Source organism: Stigmatopora argus, chromosome 21 (assembly GCF_051989625.1).
Source record: "Stigmatopora argus isolate UIUO_Sarg chromosome 21, RoL_Sarg_1.0, whole genome shotgun sequence".
NCBI classification, from domain to species: Eukaryota; Metazoa; Chordata; class Actinopteri; order Syngnathiformes; family Syngnathidae; genus Stigmatopora; species Stigmatopora argus.
In genome coordinates, this window is record NC_135407.1 from 3958536 (window position 1) to 3983267 (window position 24732).

The 24732-nt window shown below is 39.6% G+C and overlaps 1 protein-coding gene across 6 annotated transcripts in view; it reads left to right on the forward strand.

Moving 5' to 3' along the window:
- Positions 1-24732, forward strand: part of csmd3b (CUB and Sushi multiple domains 3b) — a 185887-nt gene that overhangs the window by 111892 nt on the left and 49263 nt on the right. For all 6 annotated transcript variants that reach the window (XM_077590441.1, XM_077590443.1, XM_077590445.1 and 3 more), the window contains 11 exons: positions 989-1076; positions 1160-1284; positions 7156-7277; positions 12801-12904; positions 13026-13138; positions 18662-18844; positions 18994-19320; positions 20023-20217; positions 20653-20791; positions 20907-21094; positions 22118-22306. In XM_077590441.1, coding sequence (XP_077446567.1) covers positions 989-1076; positions 1160-1284; positions 7156-7277; positions 12801-12904; positions 13026-13138; positions 18662-18844; positions 18994-19320; positions 20023-20217; positions 20653-20791; positions 20907-21094; positions 22118-22306 — 1773 coding nt within the window. The remainder of the gene's footprint in view (positions 1-988; positions 1077-1159; positions 1285-7155; positions 7278-12800; positions 12905-13025; positions 13139-18661; positions 18845-18993; positions 19321-20022; positions 20218-20652; positions 20792-20906; positions 21095-22117; positions 22307-24732) is intronic.

Here is a 24732-nt window from a genome sequence, read left to right on the forward strand (position 1 = left end):
CAGCTGTTTGTCACCAGCAAAAAAAAATCTCTTTTTTGGGGGGATGAGTTCATCTTTCTTCGTAAACTTTTGGCAAGTAAAGTCGCTTCAAGGGTTTCTACCCAACTCTGCAGGGTACCCAAACACACACACACACAAAAAATAACGTGTAATCCGATATTGAACGATTCAAAAACAAAACCCGGATAAAAATATCTTAAGTCTTGGAAGCAAATTTAATTACTGCTTGCTATTGATCATTTTAGCGCAGAAAGTTATTGGAAGGAGAGTATAATTAGGGCAACTTGTTTCCTTCCCGCCATTAGTAGAACGTTCCTAAAGGGAGAATGTGTGTTGGCGTACGCCAGCGCAAACACAAGGAACGCACCATGGGGTTGTTACTTATTCACACAGTGATATTTCAAAGCTTTCCAAGAGGAAATAAAACAAGTTTCGCTCTTTAATCGCTCATTCTTGCCATGATGCAGAGAACAGCATTCTCTAGGCGGACCGGTTTTATTGAAACTTTCAATAAATTCTTTAATTTTTAAGCGCCAACCTGTTGGCATACTTTTCATTTAGGTTGATACTTTTTTAGGCTGTTAGTTGAAATGCCGACACTATTGTTAAGAAGCATTAAGAACTACACCCAGTGGAATAAAAACGTACATCAAAGTTAAAATATGAACACTGTGTAAAGTAACTTCGCAATTGTTATTGAAACTTTTATGCATAAATTTGGATTGTTTTTTATTCAGTTTAATATTATGGAACAAAATAACTATGGACAAGGAGGTCAAACTTAGTTTGATTGGCAGGCCACATTAATGCTAATTAGATATTTTGGCCCCAATAGTGAAGTTATATAAAAACCACTTTTCTGATAATTGTTCATCATTCATCTGTCGTTTATGTTAACAATGTGTTTTGTTTGTTTGCTGACCTGCTTGGCTAGTTATGACCCTCTTAATAGTATTTTTTTTAACTCTTAACATATATGTCATTGTAGTAAATGAAGGTGGCGTGCGACAAGCGTCCAATTCTTGTCCTGACCCGGGAGAGCCGGAAAATGGGAAACGCCATGGGAACAACTTCAGGTACCAATACCTTGCTAACACAGTAGCTAAAATGTTTATTTTTTTCTGTCCTTTAACTCTGCTTTTGTCTTATTTTTAATCAGCATCGGCGGTGTGGTGCAATTCAGCTGCGATGAAGACTATGTCCTTCAAGGTAGCAAAAGCATCAGCTGCCAGCGCGTGGCCGAAGTTTTCGCCGCGTGGAGTGACCACCGACCCGTTTGCAAAGGTAACATAAAACATGACCTTTTTTTCCAAGGAGTCCTAGGATATTTACCCAAACTCAAATTTTCAAGGGATTTATGCTTCAACGAAATGAACAGAATTTTAACCATACTCTCAATTGGAGAGGTTCAAAGTTGCATGATATGTTTATTTTCATGACATTTTTGACATTCAAACCATGTCTTAGCTTCACAACACTGTAGGTGATTCCAGTTTGACGCTTGATTGTTCTTTTGGCGGGTTCCGCTTTAAGTACAGAAGCGCATCGCGTCGCGTTAAATGCCAAAGTCGTTTGTCAACGTTGGCCTTGTGGAGGGCTTCACGCTCGAGGCGAGAGACTTTGAAGATTTAAGGCTAAATTTATAGGGTGCGTGTCCCATTGGGGGGGTGAAAGGAGCTATTTCATCACTTGGAAAACAACAAAACAGCCAAAGCATATTTTGGGCCAATCTTCCTGAAACTTTTTCAGCAAGTTACTGCTTTTTGCATCGCCACCTAAATAAATTCAGCACTTTCTTAACATTTAAAACTGAAATTTAACTTTTCCCCCCTTTCATGCACACATTATGACACATTATTGTTTTGTTAATTACATGTGACCTCACAGTTCAACTCTTTAGCTGCCATTAACGGCAGTAGACATGCAATCCATATTAAATGGATGGACATCTATTAGCGTCAATAAGTACTTGCAAAATCAATTTCCCTCTTTTACTAACTACCACATGGCATACTTTTTAACCTGGGCAGGGAGTGAATAAGCTATTATTCGCTAATTCTAACTGTTAAATAGATCTGAAATTCTGTCAGGTTTATCATGAATCGACAATTCACCTTATTATTAGGGTCATTTTTAGTGATATTAACCTTGTCAATTCCGTCAAATGGGCAATTGAAACAGTTTGACGCCTGTTAAGGGAATCAGGGATGAAATAATGAGCATTTACATCACTGCCATCAAGTGACGATTTGGTTAAGCGTCCTCCAGCAGAGAAAACCACCCAATTAAAGAACATTATGTAAGTGTGACTTTTGCAATAAAGGAGCAGCATTATGAGCAACTGCACATCGGGCAACTTTTGTTTGACATGACAAAGTGCTCCTCGCTGCTCGCAAGTTGTTGCTTAGTAACAAGGCCAATACGTGTTTGCCCTAGCCTTGTCGCGTACAGCAGGGGGATTATATACTACTCCAGGTAACGCTTAAAGTGCATAAAACGTTAAATAGCCATACTTTTTCATAATAGGTTGCCTGTGTTCATCATGATTATAGGTTGCAGAGAAAAAAGAACGCAAGAAAAAAGCACATAATGCCTTTAAAATGACCAATCCAATATATATCTGTTCCATTTTTTTAAATAGTGGCTCTGTTACGACAAATCCCATAAACCTTCGTATGCCGGCATTGCTTGAAGGACATAGTTTTTATAAAATATAAGAACTTCCAGCTATTTGAGCTATAGAAATGCTCATTTATTACCCCAAAAAGTGTAAACATTGCCAAAATAAAGCTCTCTGGCTTGAAATAGGATGTGTTTGTGGCTTAGTTAAAGAGCACTTTGTGGAATATTGAGTGTCCTCCACCAAAAGAACCCCCTTCAGCATATTAAACTTTAATATGCGACATTGGAAATACATATATAAGAGTCAAAGATACCCAGGTGTGATGCTAATAGACTCTTTGTGATTGGCTCATGCATCGAGCGAGCGAGCTTATCGACGCCAAGCCAACGACTACATTATAGCACAAATGCATGTCATTCTTTTTCGGCAATTTTAGCCGAGGTGGTCTTAAATTAGTGCAAACAGGACAGCTTCTGAAAAAAAATAGGGGGCTTCTTGTTGGTGGATTATTCTGTTAACGCAGGTACCGACTGTCATGGCGGGCTCCTGTGACTGTAAATGTCGTATCAGCTCTTTTTCATTGTCCCAAAAGCTGAATTAAGCCAGCCAAGGATGTTATCTTTAAGTCAGTTGTACTACAAAAGATGTTTTCCATTCCCTGCCAGAGATATTGTTTTCATAAATGTACACGATTTAAAGCATACACATTGGAGTTGGAAAATCCTTAAATAATCCATGTAAGAAAAATGCTTTGAAATTAAAACACACATACAAATGCAAAACTAAATATTTACTAACACTCAAATTTTGGAAAAGCAACCCAATGGACGACCACAAGGGGACGTAAAAGCACACTTCAAATGTTCTGGCATGAGGAATACATCATCTGAAGGAATTCCGGAATAAATAAGCACAAAGTGCAATAACAGCTCAGGATCAACCTTTTGTAAGACTGCTAGAAAGGAGCAATCTGTTATTATTAAATAAGACTCTTAACAGTGGCTGCCATTGACGGTGATAGCTGTCCAATTCATTTGTACTGTTACGGATCTGCCAGCGAGTCATCGCCCATTCAAAAGAATTGGACATCTATCGCCGTCAATGGCAGCCAATCAAGTCAGCGTGGGTAAACATATGCGCTTTTATCTCAGCAGTAAAGCAAAATGAATGAGGAGGAATATCATTAGGACAAGCCATTATTTAGCAGTGATGAAACCCAATCAGAATAAAGAAGGCAGATCGCCTTTCTGTCCAATAGAACAACATTCTTGGATGCAGACTGGCAAATGTTGCGAGTGTCTACGTGGCGCGTTGATGAATGGACAGATGGCGAGGTCGCCTCGCCAAAACTGCACGCGCGTGCACCTGCATACGCTTCAGTGGGATATTTAGTTGATTTCCTGCAATTTCCTGCCTGAATGAAGGATGCCTTATTGTACACAGTACAAAGAAGTGAATCACTCTTTATTTATACCGTTTTTTTGGTGGCCGCTGAGCCATTTACAGTGGGCCGCCGGGACACCTTGCCACCTTAATGATGTCATCAATCAGCCTCCCAGCCTATCGGTCCATCCTTTGCTTCAAAGTGCTCATTTGGGAGTACCTAGCAGAGAAAATAAAAGTTTTAAATATTGGAATAGGAACTTTTTTATTAATATTAAGGTAAGCTCGAAAAGAGAGGGAGGTAAAAAATGGAGGACTTAATAAATTTGTCCTTTCTATTAGTTTTGTTCATGTTAATTTTCTATATGCAGTTTTTCTATGTCCTTAAGTACCCCATAATGCTTTTTAATACATATTTGTTCAATGTAAATCAAGACATCAAGCCGTTAAACTGTAAAACAATTTTTTTATCATTCACAGCGTTACTTTTTTACCCCCAAAATAAATACTGTCCCCAAGGTTCTTCCCATAATTAGGACCCCTCAAAGGCTTTTTTTCCCCATCCTAAAAATAAAGCATACCTTCCATCACATTACCTAAAATTAAAGACGTGGATACCTGCTGGGCATGCCTATTATAGCCTTAAAAAATAGATACTTCCTCCCTAAATAATGCATTCCCCTTAATTACACTTTCAAGTCTTGATAAAATAAAACCCCCCTTCCAAAAGAACATTCTCCCATTGACGAATCATTCCCTCTAACACCCCAAACCCATAAAAGTGGAACTCAGCAACACGTGTTGTTAATTTCGTGCTGAAAACCTGTCAGTATAAAAAAACATTGCAGTTGCTGTGCCGTAAAAAAAAATCTATTGTAGAATGATTAATTGTTATGCCCACCACAAGTAAGAAATGGCCACTTAAAACCAAGAGCCCTGACCTTGATTCCCCAATCATCTCTGAGACAAGTTCATACCCAAGAAGTATGTTTGGCATACTTGTTGTTTCCAAGTAGATTAAATACACTTCCCTGTTGAGGGGTGCGTAAATTCAAGGACCACCCCCTAACCTCCAAACCCGAATCCCCAGGTGAGACCACTTGGACCTTGATTTTTCCGCTAGTATTGAAAAAAAAACTTACACATTTGCATGTGTGCACACCAAGTTTGTTCAAGACTGTTTCTCTCCATTCAATGGAAGTCAATGCGTGAACCGAGTCTACTTGGAAATCACAGTAGAGGCCCACAACATAACTTAACACATGAAAAACGTGAAAAACGCCCAGTTGTTGAAGACCACTCATGTTGCTGTGATAATTATTTCCCTGTCGTTGCTATGGTAGCACCGTATCCAATCCCCTTAGGGCGGATGCCGATGGTGGACCATCCGTTCAGGCCGCCTTGATTGAGCTGTCAACGTACACGCATGCAGACTTTGTCACATGCAGATACAGTGTCACGCACATAGAGTACACACCTCGACGTGCATACTGTATGTATGGATTGTGGTGACAAGGTCAAGGGAAGATGCATGGCGAATGAGCCAAACGGGGGCCATAAGAGAGAACGCCGAGGCCACCACGACACACTGGGGGACTGTAGATCGTCTTAAAGGGTCTCTTAACATGTCCTGTTGAGCACTTCATGGACACATTCTGGGGGGGGGGGAAACACAGTGAGATGATTCTGTACTCTCATATTTTAAATACTGAGATGCTAGACTGTACCATTGTTTTGTTGTCAGGAGCCAACTGAAAAAAAAACAAGCGTTGCGGATGTCCATTTATGCTTGTGTGAATTAGAAATGTGTTATGTACAACTTTTTACCCGTAGTTATTATATGTAAGAGTAATTGAAATTCATCATTGGTTAAAATTTTGATTAATTTCAACTTGTTGCTGAGGAAAATTGACCCTATATATTGCTTTGAGAACACATTTGACTCCATATTCATGAGTTAACAGTTCTGAGATCGAGGTTTCTGACGTTTCTGTTCGGAGTTTGCATGTTCTCCCCTTGTGGCTTTTCTCTAGGTTCTCTGTGGGCTCTCCCACATCCCAAAAATATACAGATTAGCTCCTTGAACACTTAAAATTGTCTTTATTTATATGTGTGAAAGTTTCTTTTTTTCATCTCCTTGTGCCCTTCAATTGACTGGCAACTAATCCCCGCCTACTGCCCATAGTTGGCTGGGATCGGCTCCAACACCCCCTTTAGCAGAAATAAATGCTATTCAGATGTCACAGAAATCAAATTCAGCAAAATGTTCAAGACATGAAGAAGAAATGGTCTTCAACTTTGATTGTAAAGCTTAATCATATCTCCTGAACAAAAAAATCTGTCACCTGAGGAATCTGGTGGGGCACACGAGTTTATTTTTAAATATAGTATATTTTAAGTCTTGTATACAGAAGCCCTGCGGCTTGATATTTTTGTAAGTCCCCCATTGAGAAGGAGATTTGCAGTATTTTTCTTTTTTTTTGGACCTCGCGTCTGTTGTACCAGACTCGCTCCATCCGAACAAACTAATTAAGGAACAAACGTCGCTACAAACCAAGCAGAAAATTACCTTCCGACTCCCGCACGGGGCGACCCAAGGACGGCGCGGCCTGCGTTTCTTCATTGTCACAGGGAACGCCGCTTAAATGAGGGTTTATTTGGTGTGTTAACGACTAGCGGGTGTCATTTTCACACTGGCTTTTTATGTCGTGCTGCTATGAATTGAAACGTGGAAGTCATTTTGCACTCACTGTCAATTGCAAAAATGAAGTCTAGCACTCAGATAATCCACCCATCCATTTTTTGTTCTTTTTACAAGCGTCTTTTTTAGGGTTCTGGTTGAAGTGGAGCAATTTTTGATTCTTTTTAATTGGGTTTATTAACTTGTTGCTAGGTAGATATCTCTCAGGTAGTTGAGCCGTAAATCTCTCCGTGAATACGCGAAGTAAATTGCCGCTTAGTGTGTCCCCATCAGTCAATACTGTGAGTCCAGTTAATCCTGTTGTATTCTGCAGCCAAGAGTCCCCAATTAAGTGGGACTAGATGTGGACACGGCGTTGACCATATCGATAGCGTGGAGGTGACCTATTCCTGTGTTTGCCCTGCGATATTTGAATTTCTGAAAATCTGCCCTTGGTCTGCTTTCTCAGTCAAGACATGTGGCAGTAATCTTCAGGGACCGTCGGGGACCTTTACATCGCCCAACTTTCCCATTCAGTACGAGAGCAATGCGCAGTGCGTTTGGATAATCACAGCATCAAATCCAAATAAGGTAGGTTCAACTTTTATTCCCTTGTAAATAGCTTTTCTTTGTTGTTATTTGGAAAGTTCTGGAATTTTAGGAGATACTTGATAGGTTCGAGTTTAGTGGCTATTTTGACCTTTGCAATTTGAAGGGTATTTAATTATTAGTATTAAATAATAATATTGTAGAAACAAGTCTTTGCAGTCAGACGTTGAATCCATAAATCATGCAGTCACATTATCCAACCCCCTTTTTAAAATTTGTTTCCTCATCCTGATGAGAAATATTTATTTTAAAAAAATGCTAATATTTATTTACGAGTTTATTTTTGAACGTTTAGTTTTGTACTTGCATACTAAGGTTAAGGTATTACATTTGCTATATTTTCAATTGAAATGTATAACTATAATTTGAATCAGATTTTTGTTATATTTTCTAATTGCTGTTTTGTGCTATGCATTTTCAGAAGAAAAAATAATATTGAATATGTCTCTTAGTATTACTTCATTGAAAATGTTTAATAGTTTTAATTGTATGCTGGGAAGGTTATATTTATTAACATTTATTTTACTTAATATAATTTGGATTTTTTGAATTTTTTTGAAGTAATTTCACATTCATAATTTGGATTTTTTTAAAGTCATTTCACATTTATACGCAAGCTTGTTTATCTAACCTGCTTAAAATTTGTTAGATGTAATTGTTATATATTTCAAGAATTTACAATGATTTTATTTCAAGTTTTGCAGTCCTTGGTAGATTATTCATGATTTACCCTTCTTGACATTTGTTGGATTTATGATAGTCTTACATTAACCTGGGCAACTTTCCAGAGATTTATGATAGTTTTATTTTGATATGCGCAAGTCTTAAATATTTATAGTCGACTTACACTAACTTCTGCAACCTTTGCGGAATTAGTCTCTCAGATATTGAGCGGCACTGATGCAGAAGAACAACGCTGGGAGCTTGTTCGCCCAAGCTAACATTCCCTGTGACTCTAATGCATGTACAAGCATGTACAGTCTTACTTTGCTGACACATTTTAAATCATTGAAAAGGTCACTCGATAATAATTGACATGGATAATGCAGAGGTCACGTGACATTGAGTAAGACTTGATTTAAAGGAAAGTTGAAATTTCATTGCTATTCTCGTGGCGTCATATCACAACTTTTCTTGATTTTAAAGCAACTTCCTGTTAGTCTCCTGTTTGACATGCGAATCCACCGCTTTGCTTTATAGCCCATAATTACATATCATTTCCCATATAGTTTAATGCTTCACATTATGCCGTAAAACATGTCAGACAGCTCGCAACACTACAAGTGCGGTATTTTCTGCTGTCAGATTGCATTAAAAGCTCCACGAAATTCACGTCCACTTAACTCGCGTTAGGTTTTACTTAATTTTAATCTTAAACCTAAAGAACTTTTTTAATTTATTTCTTTATTTTTCTGATCGTGGTGGGATTGTTTGCATGCAAATTATTTTGCGGTAATGTATTCATCGAGGAAATAGTATCATGGATGTTCTAAAGAAGAAACGATAACACGGGCATAAATCAGCTAACAGCTTCGTCACGAGCTGTCATTGCATTTCTGCGTGTGAATGACAATAAAAATGGGAAGTTTTAATACAATCCCCGAGGAAGTGACGATAAGGGATAAAGCGTGAGTGACAAATACTTTCATTTAACTCTTAATATCCTTCTTTCTTCATTAATTTTTTTATACCCTGACACTTTTTCCCCATTTCATATATACATACATGACTTGGGTGAATTGGCACGTGAATTAAAGATTTAAGCAATATGTAAATATAGCGCCTTGCTCATGGATTTTGTATTGGTGCCATCAGTCAAGTGTCATTATTTTCCCACCGGGGTTCAACTAAATAATTCGGAAAAATTTTAACGCCAGGGAACGAGTCAATCAAATGGAATGAATCATTATCAATATTATGAAAGTTCAGAAACAGTACAGTAAGTTTTAATAGAAATTAAAGCATGTGATTTTATATATTGTATATATATATGTGTATATATATATATATATATATATGTGTATATATATATATATATGCATGTATATATATGTGTACATATGTATATGTATATATATATATATGTGTACATATGTATATATATGTGTACATATGTATATATATATATATATATATATATATATGTGTGTACATATGTATATGTATATATGTATATGTATGTGTACATATGTATATATATATGTACATGTATGTGTACATATGTATATGTATATGTGTATATGTATATATGTATATGTATGTATATGTATATGTATGTATATGTATGTGTATGTATGTATATGTATACGTATGTGTATGTATATGTATACGTATGTATGTGTATATGTATGTATGTGTATGTATGTATATGTATACGTATGTGTATGTATATGTATGTATATGTATACGTATGTATATGTATGTCTATATATGTATATATGTATCTTTCCAAAAATATGCCTGATTATCTTCAAGTTGCATTTCAAGAGGCAAAAAAGCAGATTTAGAATTTTAACGTTATTTATTTATTTATCTAACTGAAGCAAATTGAATAGGTGTAAGCATATTTGCAATGGATTGCTCTTTAATGAGTATACTGATGGTTGAAAGAGGATCAGTTTGTCGAGCATATTAGATCACCTCAGAAAGAAATGCCATCTATATTTTTCATATCAACCCAAGCCTGATCCAAAAAGGAGAAATGTGTTTGAGAAAAACATCACATGGGAACGGTCCCCTGTGAATTCTTTTATATTTCTTTCTTCATGAACTCATTCATTGGAATCGAGCGTTTGAACGTGAGCGTTTCTGACTCACGCGTCCATTTTTTTTCTCCCCCCCACGTCTGTCCTCTCTTGTTCCCTCCCCTGCTTTTTCTCTCCCCCTGGCCCGGGTTAAGTGTTAATGGCCTTCTATGGATCTCTGACGTTATTGCTTCATTTAGTTTGAGCGGAATGAGGCTTTAGATCCAATTCATTCCCCCTCTTCTCATTTAACCTTGGGGGTGGCTGGGCAGCAAGGCCGTTAGCGAAGCCGCCTCCTTCCTCTTCGTTCTTTTTGAACCTCCACCTCTATGTGCTCGGCTCCTCACTCATTTCATTTTTTTCATTTACTCCGCTCACGGCCCCTCATCTGCCCCCGCCAGTCGACGCTATCAGAAAGCGGCGAGCCTCGACCACGTGGCTGCTGTCTTGCATATTCACTCCACGCCGTCGGAAAACCTACTACTCACGCTCTAGGAATTTTGACACAAACCATGTGTAACGAGGACTGTAAACATGACGACTTTGGCCAAGATGGCTACAAACGTAGCATAGATTTTTCCTGATATATTTTTGTATAAGCACTAAATGATAACAATCTAATTGCATTTTGTACGTAAAATTAATTAAAAATCAAAGCAGAGGTGATATAGAAATGTGGCTTAAAAAGTCTTCCGTAATTCAAGACCAGGAAATATAACAAGCACTGTTAATTATTGTATAAAAACTTGTCATCGAGGGAGTTTAAATCACCAATTCTACCACCCGAGCTATTCCATCTTCTATTTTTTTAGCATCTACGAACAGAGGCTTCGTCATGCAGAAATCCAATTCTACCGGCTCATTGGCCAGTGGCCGCAGACGGATGGGCGAGAAACGGGTGCACGATGACCAATTAGAACGGTCGCGGCAGTGGCGTTTGACGGGCGGCGTGACGAAAGACGGGTTCTCGCATGGCCACTAACCAATTAGAAGGCCGGAGAAATATGCATAGACCGGAAAAGAATCACAATACAGTACGCTCGCGCTATGTGAAAGTCAGAGCTATGTACATATTTCATGCAGGGTATTATGCATCCCGCTCCGCCAGCCGCCCGCCGCCTTGGCGCACCGCGGTTATGTTCTCGCCGTGTTTAATGCCGTGTGAACTATGCTGATGTGGCCTCGTGGGTAGTTGCATAAATTGGTTTTATAGCTGCACGTCCATCACACCAACGTCTAGTAAAGCAGAGGTCCCCAAAGTATTCCGCAAAGGGCCGCAGTGGGTGCAGCATTTCATTTTTACACAACAAGAGGACCACTTTTTACCAATTTGGTCTTTTAACGTCGATTGAGGCTTCTCGTTTTAGCAGTAACATGATTGGCTAATCTGAAAAATCAACACCTATAGCTAGTTTGGAGAATCTTGGTGTAAAGCACGTGTCAAAGTGGCGGCCCGGGGGCCACATCTGGCCCGCCGCATCATTTTGTGTGTTAAAGTAAATCATCAGTGTCAACTTTCTGTTTTAGGATCAAATTAAAATGAAGAGTTTAGATGTATATTAAATTTCCTGATTGTCCCCCTTTTAAATCAATAATTGTATTTTTTTAATCTTTTTTTTGTGTTTTTAGTTCAAAAATTATTTTGTGAGATCTAAAAATATATAAAAATGTTTTAGATCTATAAAAAAACTGAATATTCAGGGCTTTTAATCCAGTTCTTTTAATCCATTTATAAAAAAAAAAATCCCTAAATATTATATCTAAAATGGTCCGGCCCACATGAAATCGAGTTGACATTAACGCGGCCCATGAACCAACCCGAGTCTGACACCCCTGGTGTAAAGGATCCCAAACTACATGGATTTTAATTTCTAATATCAACAGTGTAGGATCCTGTCTTATTTTGTGCTATTACAAGTCCACTTTTTCTACTGTTTTTTGCGACAACCTGTGTGAGAGGAGATCCAGGTTGGAGATCTGTCCCCTTTGTGTCACGTCAAAATTAAACAGCAGACGTGTTGCTGAGGGGTAAAAAAAAGACGATCGATACCATTGAGAAGGCAAATTAGCATGTTTGCACTAAAGCCGTACTGCACATTGGCATTGAGGTCACGTCAATATCTTGGCTCTTTTAATGGCAAATTTCAGCCAGAGAGATGCATGTGAAGTCCACGAGCGGTATATTGAATCTGGAAATCTGGAAAACTTCCCCTTCAGCAGCCAAGAGGAAGAGAGAGAAATAGAAAGCGAGAGCAAGCGAGCTTTCAATCTCTCCCCGAGGGTGAACTCAAGTTTGAAATATTCTTACACAGTTCTCGGCGAGCATCAAAGATGTGCTCATTATTAGACCGCCCTTCCTCCCCTTCCTCGCCCCTAGTGACCGTCATCTTTCTCCTTCTCGTGTTTCCCATTCGTGTCTCCCTCTGGTCTCACATGAAATAGAAAGTGTTGGTTGAATAATTCCCCACCAGAGTAGTTGAGCTCGGTGGTTCTCCCCACCTTGATGCATTCGTCAAATCTTCGGTGGAGGCTAATTCCTGGGAGACTTTATAGTGTGTGTGTGTGTGTTTTAGATATATTTTTTCTTTTCTTTTACATACAGTAATAGCCTGCTCTGGACTGATTCAGTAGACATCTACTAAAGTCAAATTCACATCAAATTAGATTTTTAAAGGATGCTAATACCTTGACTTCCAAGTGCTTTGACTTAAGAGATCTTTCAGTTATGAACGTCACGTTGTCTCCTGTCCACTTGCTGCAGGTCATCCAGATTAACTTTGAAGAATTTGATCTGGAGATCGCTTATGACACGCTGACCATTGGAGATGGAGGAGAAGTGGGGGATCCTACTACCATCTTGCAGGTGTAAGTACTAGTTAGCCCTTTATTTCCTGTTTTATGGGCAGTGATCATCATCATCTCATTACAGTACTGAAAATGAGCCTTTTCATTCCAATGAGATTGAAATGTAATGTCTTTGTCGCAGTCTGTCGGGCAGCTTTGTCCCCGACCTGATTGTCAGCATGACCCACCAGATGTGGCTCCACTTGCAGTCGGATGAGAGCGTCGGATCCATCGGTTTTAAGATCAACTACAAAGGTAACGTTCCAAAGTATCACAAAGTGAATTGATTTTGCACCCAACATTGGCATCATGCACACCATTTTCCATTAAAAAAAAAATCTTACAAGTAAATGACGTCATCTTCATAGTTCATGTACTCGGCATTTCTAGTGCTCTCCAACGTCTGCTTTTGTTTCGTTTCATTTATTCTGTCGTCCAGCAAATCACCTCTTTCATGTTTCGTTCTTTTGTTTTATTCCTGCGTTTCTGTGTTTCACTTTCACTCCCAGTCTGATTCTCACCCTTTTTCCTCCCCTTGTCTCCTTTCATCTATTATTCACGCTAAGTTCACCCACCTGGCAACACTTGGACTGCGCTGCTAGCTGCAAGGCACACCTACTCACACACACAAGCCCCCTGCAATAGATTTGAGGCAGCACAGCAACATTATTGACATAAAGTATGCATTAAAGATTCAGTGAGTTTGTGCCCGCACTACGAATATATACATGCAACCATTCGTCATTTGGGCTGCATAGTCCATTCTTGAAATATGGACCCATTCCACAATTTAAATTTTACTCTTTAGCGACACTACATTAGCAGCATGAATCCACCAGCAAGACATATATTTTTTATAATTTGCATTTCTGGATTTCTGCATCCGTAAAAGCATGGAAAACGTAGTATTGTCGTCAAATAGAGCCATCAAATCTTTACTGGGCTTGAGGAGCTATTGCACTTTGAAGTGGTTAATATGTAATATATTGGACTGATAAAAATTATATATATTATGACACTGTAATTCTTGGGGATGGTTTAGCCGTTTCTACATTTAATTCCATCTCATGTGAGATTTCATTTTACACGCTTTTCATCTGCTGTTTTACAGCTTTTAATATGTAGTTTCCTTTTTTATTAGTGCAGGAGATGTGAAGGTGATACTTGTACAAGCAAAGTTTTCACATTTTTGGCTATATTTATAGACTTTTTCCTGCTTGATGACTCAAACATGGTTTATAGAAATAGCCTCCAACATTAGTTTAAGTTATAGACACAAAAATTGGTACGTATGATTTTATTATTAATGGGCATGTGAAAAAGTCTCAAGGCCTCGACGGTCTCAGTCATTTGTTGCCACCTTCCTACTTTAAATGGATTAAATGTCTACTAAAGTGCAAAGAATTAAACAGGAAGGCATTTTCTTCCTTTTTTGGAGGGTGAACTACCAACTGGAAGCACAATTCCACACTTAACTATAAAGTATTTGCGCCTACATTATCGAAGGTGGGCGGAATATGTCTAATTATCATATTGGGGATTAGCCATGATGCTAAAGAGTCATTGCAATCTGCTACATTATTCAAAATAAGTATTTTATTCAAGTATCAGGGACTTGCATAAGTCAAAATACTTTTAACAGACTAGTTCATTCCGTGAGCCCCCGCTTTAAGAAAAAAAATGGCCGCATATCCTGAGCGCTTTGGTCCCAACTAATAAAAGCGATATCACATTTAATAACGAGGAGGTTCCGTCTGTTAGAGGCCAACCGGATCTAATTTAATTTGGCACTCGGCGAATAATTTGGAGGACAACAAATCTTTTATGAGCATTGTTGAGCTCATTAAAAGCCACTTGTGATTCATAAAACACCCCCCCCCCCCCAAAAAAAAAAAAAAATCACCCGTGTGAATATTTTGGGGGTTCTTTAGGGAGCCCCAAAAGTGCAGTAGCAAAGGTCCCTAATTATGAGTATCTTAAAAAGAATGCTTGGTGGGCCACGAGAGACACTGAAATATGAGTTTATAAAATATTCATTCATGGCATGACAATAAATTTTGCTTGGTTTACAGTCCATGAGGCTCCCCATTTGTGCTGTCGAGGTAACCTACGAAGGGCGAATGCCTAGCTCATCACAAAAGCGGCAACAGAATATGATTTTACATGCATGAATTATTGACTGGTGATCGTAAACCACCAGGAATTGCCAGTGTCACTTTGTGTTGTACGACTCAAGACGGGTCATAATTACCTTTTCATAGATCAAATAAAGATAGTAAAAGTGTAAAAATTGAGGAAGATACTGAACCTGTGGGACATTAACTCATTGGCTGCCATTCACTCGAGTGGCGTTTAAATGAATTGGACGTCTATTAGTGATAAACTCATTTATCCGTTAATTTTTTTTTAAAGTTTTGCAGTTAGCCATCTTTAACCATTTAATGCCTGAATTTATGTTTAAAAATGTTATGACGAAATTCATTGAAGAAAAAGTACATTAAAAGAATAATAATTTATATGCTAAATTATTTATTATATTGAGAGAATATATAAAGTATAGTAAACCGTAAATAGACAGCCGTCTTCCGTGTTTTAAAAGTTTGACGCATTTAAAGTTTCACACATAGGTGACATTGTCAAAATGAGCCTCGTTCTCACAGTTCTGCAAAAATGACTGTAATATGAGGACAGACTATCCATTTTTGGGACAATTACTTTGAACATTCCAGAACATTGAGCGTCAGGTGTTAAACTTTACTTCTGAAGGTTAGACGATAATATCTCACAAAATTGCCACATTAGAAGATCCATTCCTATCCTTATGAACCGGGGGGCTAGCAATGAATCACAATTTTTTTTTTCAGGGCACAAGTGTAAGATGTTAAACTTTACATGCCGTTCTCGCCATCTGGACGGCGTAGTAATACGTTTTGTCCCGCCTTGGTTATGTAATATTAATACTTTTCAACAAGGAAAAGCAGAGACAGGTAAATTCTGGGTTTTTACAGGCCATGTAAAAGTGGCTCATCCTGTGAATTTTTACGATAGTTTGACTTAATCTCTAATGCATCTTAGTCTTTGGAGCAAGTAAAAGTATAGAAACGTGCAACATGTGAACATTTTTTTTTTGCATGGAGTAAAAGCTGAGAATTAAGCAGTGTTCCATGCTTTTCAGCATCCTGGCCACCAAATCAATTTCCCAATGGTCACAATTGAAGCCTGTGCAATTTTTTTTTCCATTTTATTTTTCTGCCCCTCTTTGCTCAAATCACATTATCCCCCCAAAAATCTATTACTTTGCCTCTTGGATCTTTAAATCCCATTTAATGCCGGTGCACATCGCATGTTGTATTCCTGTGAACAATGTATTCCTGCTTGATGGAATATTATATGAGCATTGAGGGCGGGGGTGACTGGTTCAATCCCCGTACACGCTAATGGGAAAAAATGCACATACTGTACAAGCGCATTGTAAAGGCACCATGTTCCGCACACTACACAAACACAAAGGGTTTGCACGCTGTCCTATGGAACCGTTCCCACAAAGTCATTTGTTCCCCAGACTTGTGCTTCGGGTGCTGTGAATGGTGGAGTCGGTCCCTCTCATAAGGACGGTGTCATGACGAAAATTAATGCAATACATCACAACACACACACACACACAGACACACACACTGTAGTAGAAATACAGCCAAAGCACATCATTCGCACTCTCGTCTTGTAAATAACAGTGAAACTGGGAACAGAAACGCAGCCAAATGCCATTGCCTGACTTTTTAAAAAAGACTCATGGCAGCGTTTCTTGCCGACGCAAACGGATATCCGTCTAACCCGATGGTCGGACGGCGACGTTAATTCCTGCAGGGGAAGTGATGCATACGAATATGGAGTCGTTCATCGAATGCGGCAAATGTTTTGTTCTACGTTGGCCGAGCGATACGATCTGCTGTGACTTGTAAATTAATTGTGTTGGAATAGTTAACTCTGACGTTTTTGCACATATTGAACATCAATTGTTTTATGGTTAATGGTTACTATACAGGATTGATAGGTTTATTAATAGGTATACTTTAATAAAGGGAGAGACATCGGAGACATAATCCAGTGTTAAACTTGCAAGTGAGAATCGATCCTGGCTCGTCCTCGTCACCGGAGCATTCTGAAGAAAGGCATCCATCCTCTTCTGTCCATTTAGTCGCACATAATCAAAACACTTAAGGTTATCTTATTCAAACAATTGCATAAGGTAACCGAATAACACAATTAAGGTCAAAAAACAACTGCAACAACAATTGCATATCAGGTCGGAAACCAAAAACAACTGCGTAAGAATTTGCACAAGTAAGCATAACAATTTCCATAAAAGGTGAAACGAGCGACACTATTTTAAAACAATATGCGAGTATTTTCGGAAGTTGATTCGATTATCGCCATCTGCCAGAATCCAAGTCAAAGCAATTTAAGAGTCCTTCACAGATCTTCATTGCGAACTCAGATCAACAGTCCTCGGCCCGGGACTGTGTGATCTGTCAGGTCAATAGTCCTCAAAACAATTAAATGTCCTCGGGGCCAGCTGCAGGGGAAAGTGTCCTTGGTAACATTATACTGAGCGATTAATGTTTCACATATACATATAATGATTAATATTCCACTCATACATATAATGATGAATATTCCACACATACATATAATGATTAATGTGCACATATATAATAATATCCCAGAATAACCCGAACAAGGATGTTATTATGACCAACAAGAGGTTTAGCACACACACATTGGTCTGTCATTAGCAAATCTGCTAAATAACCTACGGCATCCAGATTTGTGTTAATTTTAGGTTCTGGTTGACTTTCACAGTCTACAAACAAATTGGCTAGTGCTTCAAGCTATCGTAATAAATTTGATCTCATCTATTAGTTTTAGAGTTAACAAGGAAATGACGAAAATCTGGTCAGATTTTATGGTTACTGTATCCTGTCTTTATTGGATTCAGCAATGGCTTTGGCCTATGCTGCCTGAGGCACTAACATTACGATTTATTTTTCTCAGTCGCTTGAGCTCGCGAACCTCAATAATGTCTGCATTTCCTTCTTTTTATAACTTAAAAGAAGTGCTATCCTGCCAAAGGTTACATTTCCCACACAGGCGCACGCCGCTTTAACAATCAGCATGGCAGCTTGCCTGTGCAAAGGCGTCTATCGGTGAGTCACACTCTAAGCGGTTTCCCAACAGTGGGCCTTAACGAATGTGAGGTGCGTCACCTCGTTAAAACGAGAAAATGACAAGCTTTTTTTTTCATAAAGCAGTAGTTCCCCAGAGAGGAGCAAAATCCACAAACGCCTCAGCCCATTTTTTCTCTCCCCATGGTTTGTTTGTGTGTGACTCCCACTGCGATGTCCCCCAAGATGCTCAAATGTGGCACACTGCATTTTTTTCATAGTTTCAAGCATTTGAAAGGGTCCCTGAAGCACAAAGAATAAGCGGGGGCAGGCCCTTTCTCCTGTAAATTGAGACATGTATGTGTTTTTCTTGCCCTACATACAACCAGGCTAAAGTAAGTGTGGCGATAAAATACTCATTCATTCATCACCAAAGACACCCCTATAACTTGACATCATCTACCCTTGAGGGCTGCTCTAGTATGCCCTATTTAAAGAGGATGACAAGGTGATTGGTGATTGGCGGCGTAGGGAATGATCAGAAATTGGTCCAACTCACCCCATTTGACTGATTGTAACGCAATGCAACATCAACAATAGTTCTGTGTCTTTACAGAAATCGACAAGGAGAGCTGTGGTGATCCCGGGACCCCTCTTTACGGAATCAGGGAGGGCGACAGCTTCCTAAATGGCGGCATCTTGCGCTTTGAGTGCCAGTTTGGGTTTGAGCTGATCGGCGAGAAAAGCATCTCCTGCCAGGACAACAACCAGTGGTCGGGAAACATCCCTATATGCATTTGTGAGTATTCCCTGACTCTCGTGGCCTGCTGCGATGCCCACAATGGTCAATCTGACCACTCGCCACGATGACAGAATTTTCCACGGCGATGAAGTGGATATAAATATTTAACAGGAAGCCGCTGTGTGCATCTCCTGTCCTTCCCAAAGTCCCCTGCATGTCCAACTTCACAGCTCCCTCCGGAACCGTTCTCTCGCCCGACTATCCGGAAGGCTACGGAAATAACATGAACTGCGTGTGGCTCATCCAGTCAGAGCCGGGTTCGCGCATCCACTTGGCTTTCAACGACTTTGACCTGGAGGCGCCTTACGATGCGCTCACGGTGAAAGATGGCGAAACGGGGGACGCCGCCGTCGTCGGTCGCTTCTCGGGTGCCGAGAGCCCTTCCCACCTGACATCCAACACCAACACGCTGAGGTTGGAGTTCCAGGCCGACCACTCCATGTCGGGGAGAGGCTTTAACATCACCTACAGTAGTATGTGTTGGTTCTTTTCTCTTTTGAAAAATAACCATTGATGTTTCATATGCGGGGAAAGAAAATCGCTATGTAAAAAAGAAGCACATCAAACCAAAAGAGATATCTTGCATTTTGATCCAAAGAAAGAAAATGACCGACTTTCCTGGTCTGAATTCCTCCTTTGTTGGAATTCACTAGGGTTGTACTATATATAGTCTTACTAATTGTCTTTAACCCTATCATGGCTTTGATGTTATTTCCCCAAATATACTGCCATTCCCTGTGTCATGTTTTCTACATCTAGGTCATAAACACTGGTGTAGGATTTGATTATTTTCCGAGTCGCTGCGCTTTGTCATTTTCTTCTCCTTTTTGAAACCGGGACTGGCCCGGCTTGTAATGCGATGAAACGACCATATGCCCTAAGGCGGGCACGCTCATATGAATTTTATCAGTGGTTTGCATAGCCCGCTGGAGTCCACCCGAGCAAGCGAGTAGGCATTTCAGCAAAATCCTAAAAAGGAATAGCGGGAAAATAGAACAGACAGATTACACAGGACATATTTTTCAAGGCCAATGCTTCCAAGTCACGATGACAAATTTAATCAAAGTGAGGAAGGCTGTAAAATATGACTTTTAGGCTGTCTAATTACATCTGAAACCGAGTCTTTTCTATAACTCTCCCTATTCAGTGTCCCTTGTAACTTTTCACCCCTAAAGCGTTCGGCCACAATGAGTGCCCCGACCCTGGCATTCCAATCAACGCCCGTCGCTTCGGAGACAGCTTCCAGTTGGGTAGCTCCATTTCTGTGGTGTGCGAAGATGGCTTCATCAAAACCCAAGGAAGCGAGACCATCACATGCCAACTGGAGAGAGGAAAGGTCATGTGGAGCGGGCCCATCCCAAAATGTGAAGGTAAAAAGTGAACTTGGAAATCTTTGCATTTTTCTTTTGTATTCTGGGAAAACATATTTAGTTTATTTCCCGCTTACATAACTGTTCTGAAAATGCAATTGCAAACAGAGCGGTTTCAACTCCAAGCAAATGTCGAGATGAATATTTGGATTTGGGTTTTTGTCAGATTGGGTCCTTGCCTCTCACCCAGCGTGTGTTATTGTTATGAACAAAGCAACTCCGCCACTATCCATCTGCCTCCATGCTGGCACTGAGGTGGGCGGGAAGTTCTGTTTAAATCCAGGCGAGGCTGCCTGGAAATCTGTCCGGCCCCGATGAGATCAGAATGAGCCTGTCCACAGCCGTTAATAACAGTTGGCGGGTTCATAGGGGGCATGTAGAGCTCTCAACTGGGCTCCCAATTCATAGCCATTGTCCTTTTTTTTGCACTTCAAGCCCCATGCGGTGGACACTATTCGGCCCCCAGTGGAGTGATTCTTTCCCCGGGGTGGCCTGGTTACTACAAAGACTCACTCAGCTGCGAATGGGTGATCGAATCAGAACCTGGAAGATCCATTAAAGTCACCTTTGACAAGTAGGTGGTGGGCTTCATTCCTTTTTAATGCTATGCAAACAAATAGTACCGAAATACTGTATGCGCGAATCCCTTGTTGAAAGGAGATGTCGGTATTCTAAATCTTTCCCCGCAGATTCCAGACAGAACTGGGTTACGACTTCCTGGAGATCCACGACGGCCCCAACCTCTTGTCGCCGCTGGTGGGCTCCTTCAATGGCACCCAGGTGCCTCAGTTCCTATTTAGCAGCACCAACTTCCTCTACCTACTCTTCACCACGGACAACAGCCGTTCCAATGCCGGCTTTAAGATAATATATGAGAGTGAGTATGAAAATACACTGTTTCACAGGTAAAAATCTGTGTTAGTCACTAACGCAAGTTCTTTTTCATAACAAAACAATTGATGTCCAAATCTATTTTGACTGGGAGGGTGATTATTCATAGTGAATTAAAAAAAAAAACTTATTTAGGGGCCATATTTTCTTCTTCATTATAATTGGATTAATTTTGTTTTCAATAGCATTCACTTAACTTTATGTACTTGTCCATATGAAAGATGTAAACATAATATTTAAAAAAATTATTAATAACACTCATTTGTAATTAAAAAAAGACTGCATCCAAATATGTGGACATCACATTTTGCGGCCAGATTGTTAATTTTGCAGCAAGTTCATTTTTGTTATTGTTGTTTTTTAATTAAATACCAAAAATAATCACTTGCACTGTAAATGGCATATGTGAACAAACTGTTACTCAATAAGACAGAATTAATAAACCCAAAACAGGTGGTACATTAAACACTACACTTTAACACAGAACATTATTTCATACTGCATGCTTCCACAGAAAAATGTGTTAACAAGACAAGCACTTGGAGAGAAATGAGTGACATCCTATAATAGCAACTTGGATGCAAGTAAAGATTCACAACACAATCTCAATGTTGGCTGCTAGCAGGCATCATTTTATTTTTTTTTCGTTTAAGAGAAGCCAAGTAAAAACATGAAGAGACACTTATCTTCTGCCTCAGTGCAGCTGACTTCCTAATGTGAGACTACAATATCAGAGAGAAATGAAACAGGATCACAATGACCTTTTTTGACTTGCGTGGGTTTTCTCCGGGTACTTTGGTTTCCTCATGAACACTCTAAATTGCCCCTAGGTATGAATATGAATGGTTGTCCTTTGTCTCCCCTGCGATTGGCTGGCCACCAATTCAGGGTGCCCCTAGCCTGGTGGCCAAAGTCAGCTGGGATAGGCTCCAGCACCACACCCTACTATTGTGAGTCTATAAGCGGGACAGAAAATGAATGAATTAATGATTTTAAACTTGTGTTTCAGGCGTCACGGTGGACGGTTACTCCTGTCTGGACCCCGGGATCCCCGTCAACGGGATCCGTTACGGTCAAGACTTCTCCATCGGGTCCACCGTGTCGTTTGGCTGCGATTCAGGCTACAGGTTGAGCCACGAGGAGCCCCTGGTGTGCGAAAAGAACCACTGGTGGAGCCACGCTTTACCCACTTGCGATGGTAAGTAACAGCAGGCAAGAAAACAAGTCGTGAACTGTAAAAATATCAAAGTGAACATTGTCCTTTTTTTTTTATACCCTTCTTGAACACTGAAACATATGGTGGGTAAAAAGTGCTCTTTCCAACCTTGACTACATGTCACACGCCCAGTGCATTTTCATTATGATTGGATGCGCCGCAGCCCTCGTAAACTTTCCGTTCCCACACGTCAAGGCACCTTGTTGTAAATGTCCAATGTTTCAAAGCACTGCGCAACGAGTACACTTTCATCATGTTTCTTTGTTACACACTTGTATAAAAAGCTTTCAATGTCTGCACAAGCATTAAACATTCACTGTTTCCTAGCATTGCACATTTCAATATATCTACATTTTAGACATCTTATAAAAGTCCATGTTGAGATGCTGGGCCGTCAATTACACGTTCAATACCTGACTGCAGCAAACTTAGTGTTTCGCTCACATTACTATACTTCCTTAGAACCCCTAATGTGTTTTAAATATGCTGGAATACTAATGGATTTTAGATGTACTTTTTTGTAGTAGTAGTTCAGCCTGTTTATAGACACAGCGCAACTAGTAAACTTGCAATATACTTAATTTTTCACACCGGTAGTAAACTTTGAATGGGCCCCAACCCAAATGTCTGGTCAATAATCTGTGCTGCACAGTTAAAAATATAATAAAACATTTATGATTTTTATTAGTTATTTAAAAAGTGGTATAAACACGTTTTTTACATAGTATTGGGCAGCGGAAATGGTTAAACAAGTCTTAACAGGATGATTTCTTTTGATTGTTTATTTTTATCTTTTCTTATCATCATATCTTTAGGTATCAACTTAATTTGTTTTTAAATATGGGTCTAGACATAAGATGGACTGAATGTGAAATTGCGAAAGGAGGTAAATTTAATTAAGCTTATGCTTCATCATACTTTTTGGAGCATACTGAGTAAATTGTTCTTATTATTGTCTGGGTTATTGTTGTTGTTATACAAAGTGTCACATTGGTTTTGCCCTTTTTTTTTAGTATTAAGCTCATTGGCTGCCACTGTTGGCACTTGACGGCCAATCCATTTTCACTTGGAGGAGATTCATTCATTTGTCCAATCCCAGTCCAAATGGATTGGACATCTAGCGTCAGCGTTGCTATTGAAACATGAGCATTCAAAGCCTGTCAGAGTCTGAACAAATTGAACATCTATCCTTGTCAATTTTCAGGCAACGTGTTAATCATTAGGGCAAACATTTGCTTTGGAATACTTTTTCGAGTTTTACTCAAAATCTGTTCTTTTCTGACTGAAAATAAGCCGGCTATTTTAAAATTCCTGATGCCTTGTTCTGAAAACCTTACTCCATAGCTCTCTCGCTCTTACTGTTCGAACTGATTGACGCCTTAAGACTCTTTGTCTAAACGTGGCATTGTGACGTCCAGATTTTTTTTTAAAGAAAGCGAGAACAGACATCAGCGCTTGACAGCAGATATTAAAGCCGAAGCAGTAAAGAAGAAAAACAAAAAAACGGAAGACAATCAGAATCCAAATTTCTCACCCAGCTCTGCATTCAATATTCAGAGCTTCCTGGCAGCCAAGGATAAATAAATAATGTCACGGTGCATTGCGGGCGTGCAAGTGAGCATCGGAGCAAATGTGTCGGGGCCCGTTTGTACGACGTAGGCTCATTCTCGCAACTTCCTTTATTTAACCGCTGGATGTTTTTGCTGATTGTGTAAAAAAATCAAAACTATTAAGAGGTTAGGTCAGACAAAACAGGATGCAGCTTGTTGCAACTTGTACTTTCAACATTTCTAGTCCAATTCTTGACCCGCCACAAGGTCCTTTTTCCATCTCCTACTTTCCGACCTTAGAGCACAGCGGTAATGGCGGCCAAACTTCTCTGCCGGTATTGCAGTTTTTGAGGCTAATGGTATTTCCGTGAGGGCTTTATTGCCACGACAATGACGGGGCGACTTGTCCGACTGTAAGACAGAGCAAGTGGAGCGAGACAATGGAGTTCTGGTGCATATGCCGCATTAGTATGCATAATGTGAGCCACACATCTTTTTTCGGAAGGGCCCCCCGTTTCAACTCGGGAACGTCACCTAATGCATAACAATGCGCGTGGCTCAACACCGACGGGTTATCTCGGGGTCATTCTGCCTCGTAAAATAAGTAAATAAAATCACTTCGCCGTGAAATCGACATATAATGGATTGTAATCAGTAATGACGGGAAGTAAAGTACAATTACACTCACACTGGACCAATTATCTGTTGTTATTTTGCTGGTAACGTTTTAACTTTTGACTTTCCATATCTGAAAAAAGGATACCTGTCTTTTCTATCCTTACTCACCATAACTTCTTTATTCCTGTTATCAACCTCTCCATGACATGATACAAAAAAACACCCGTTATAATAGATGTC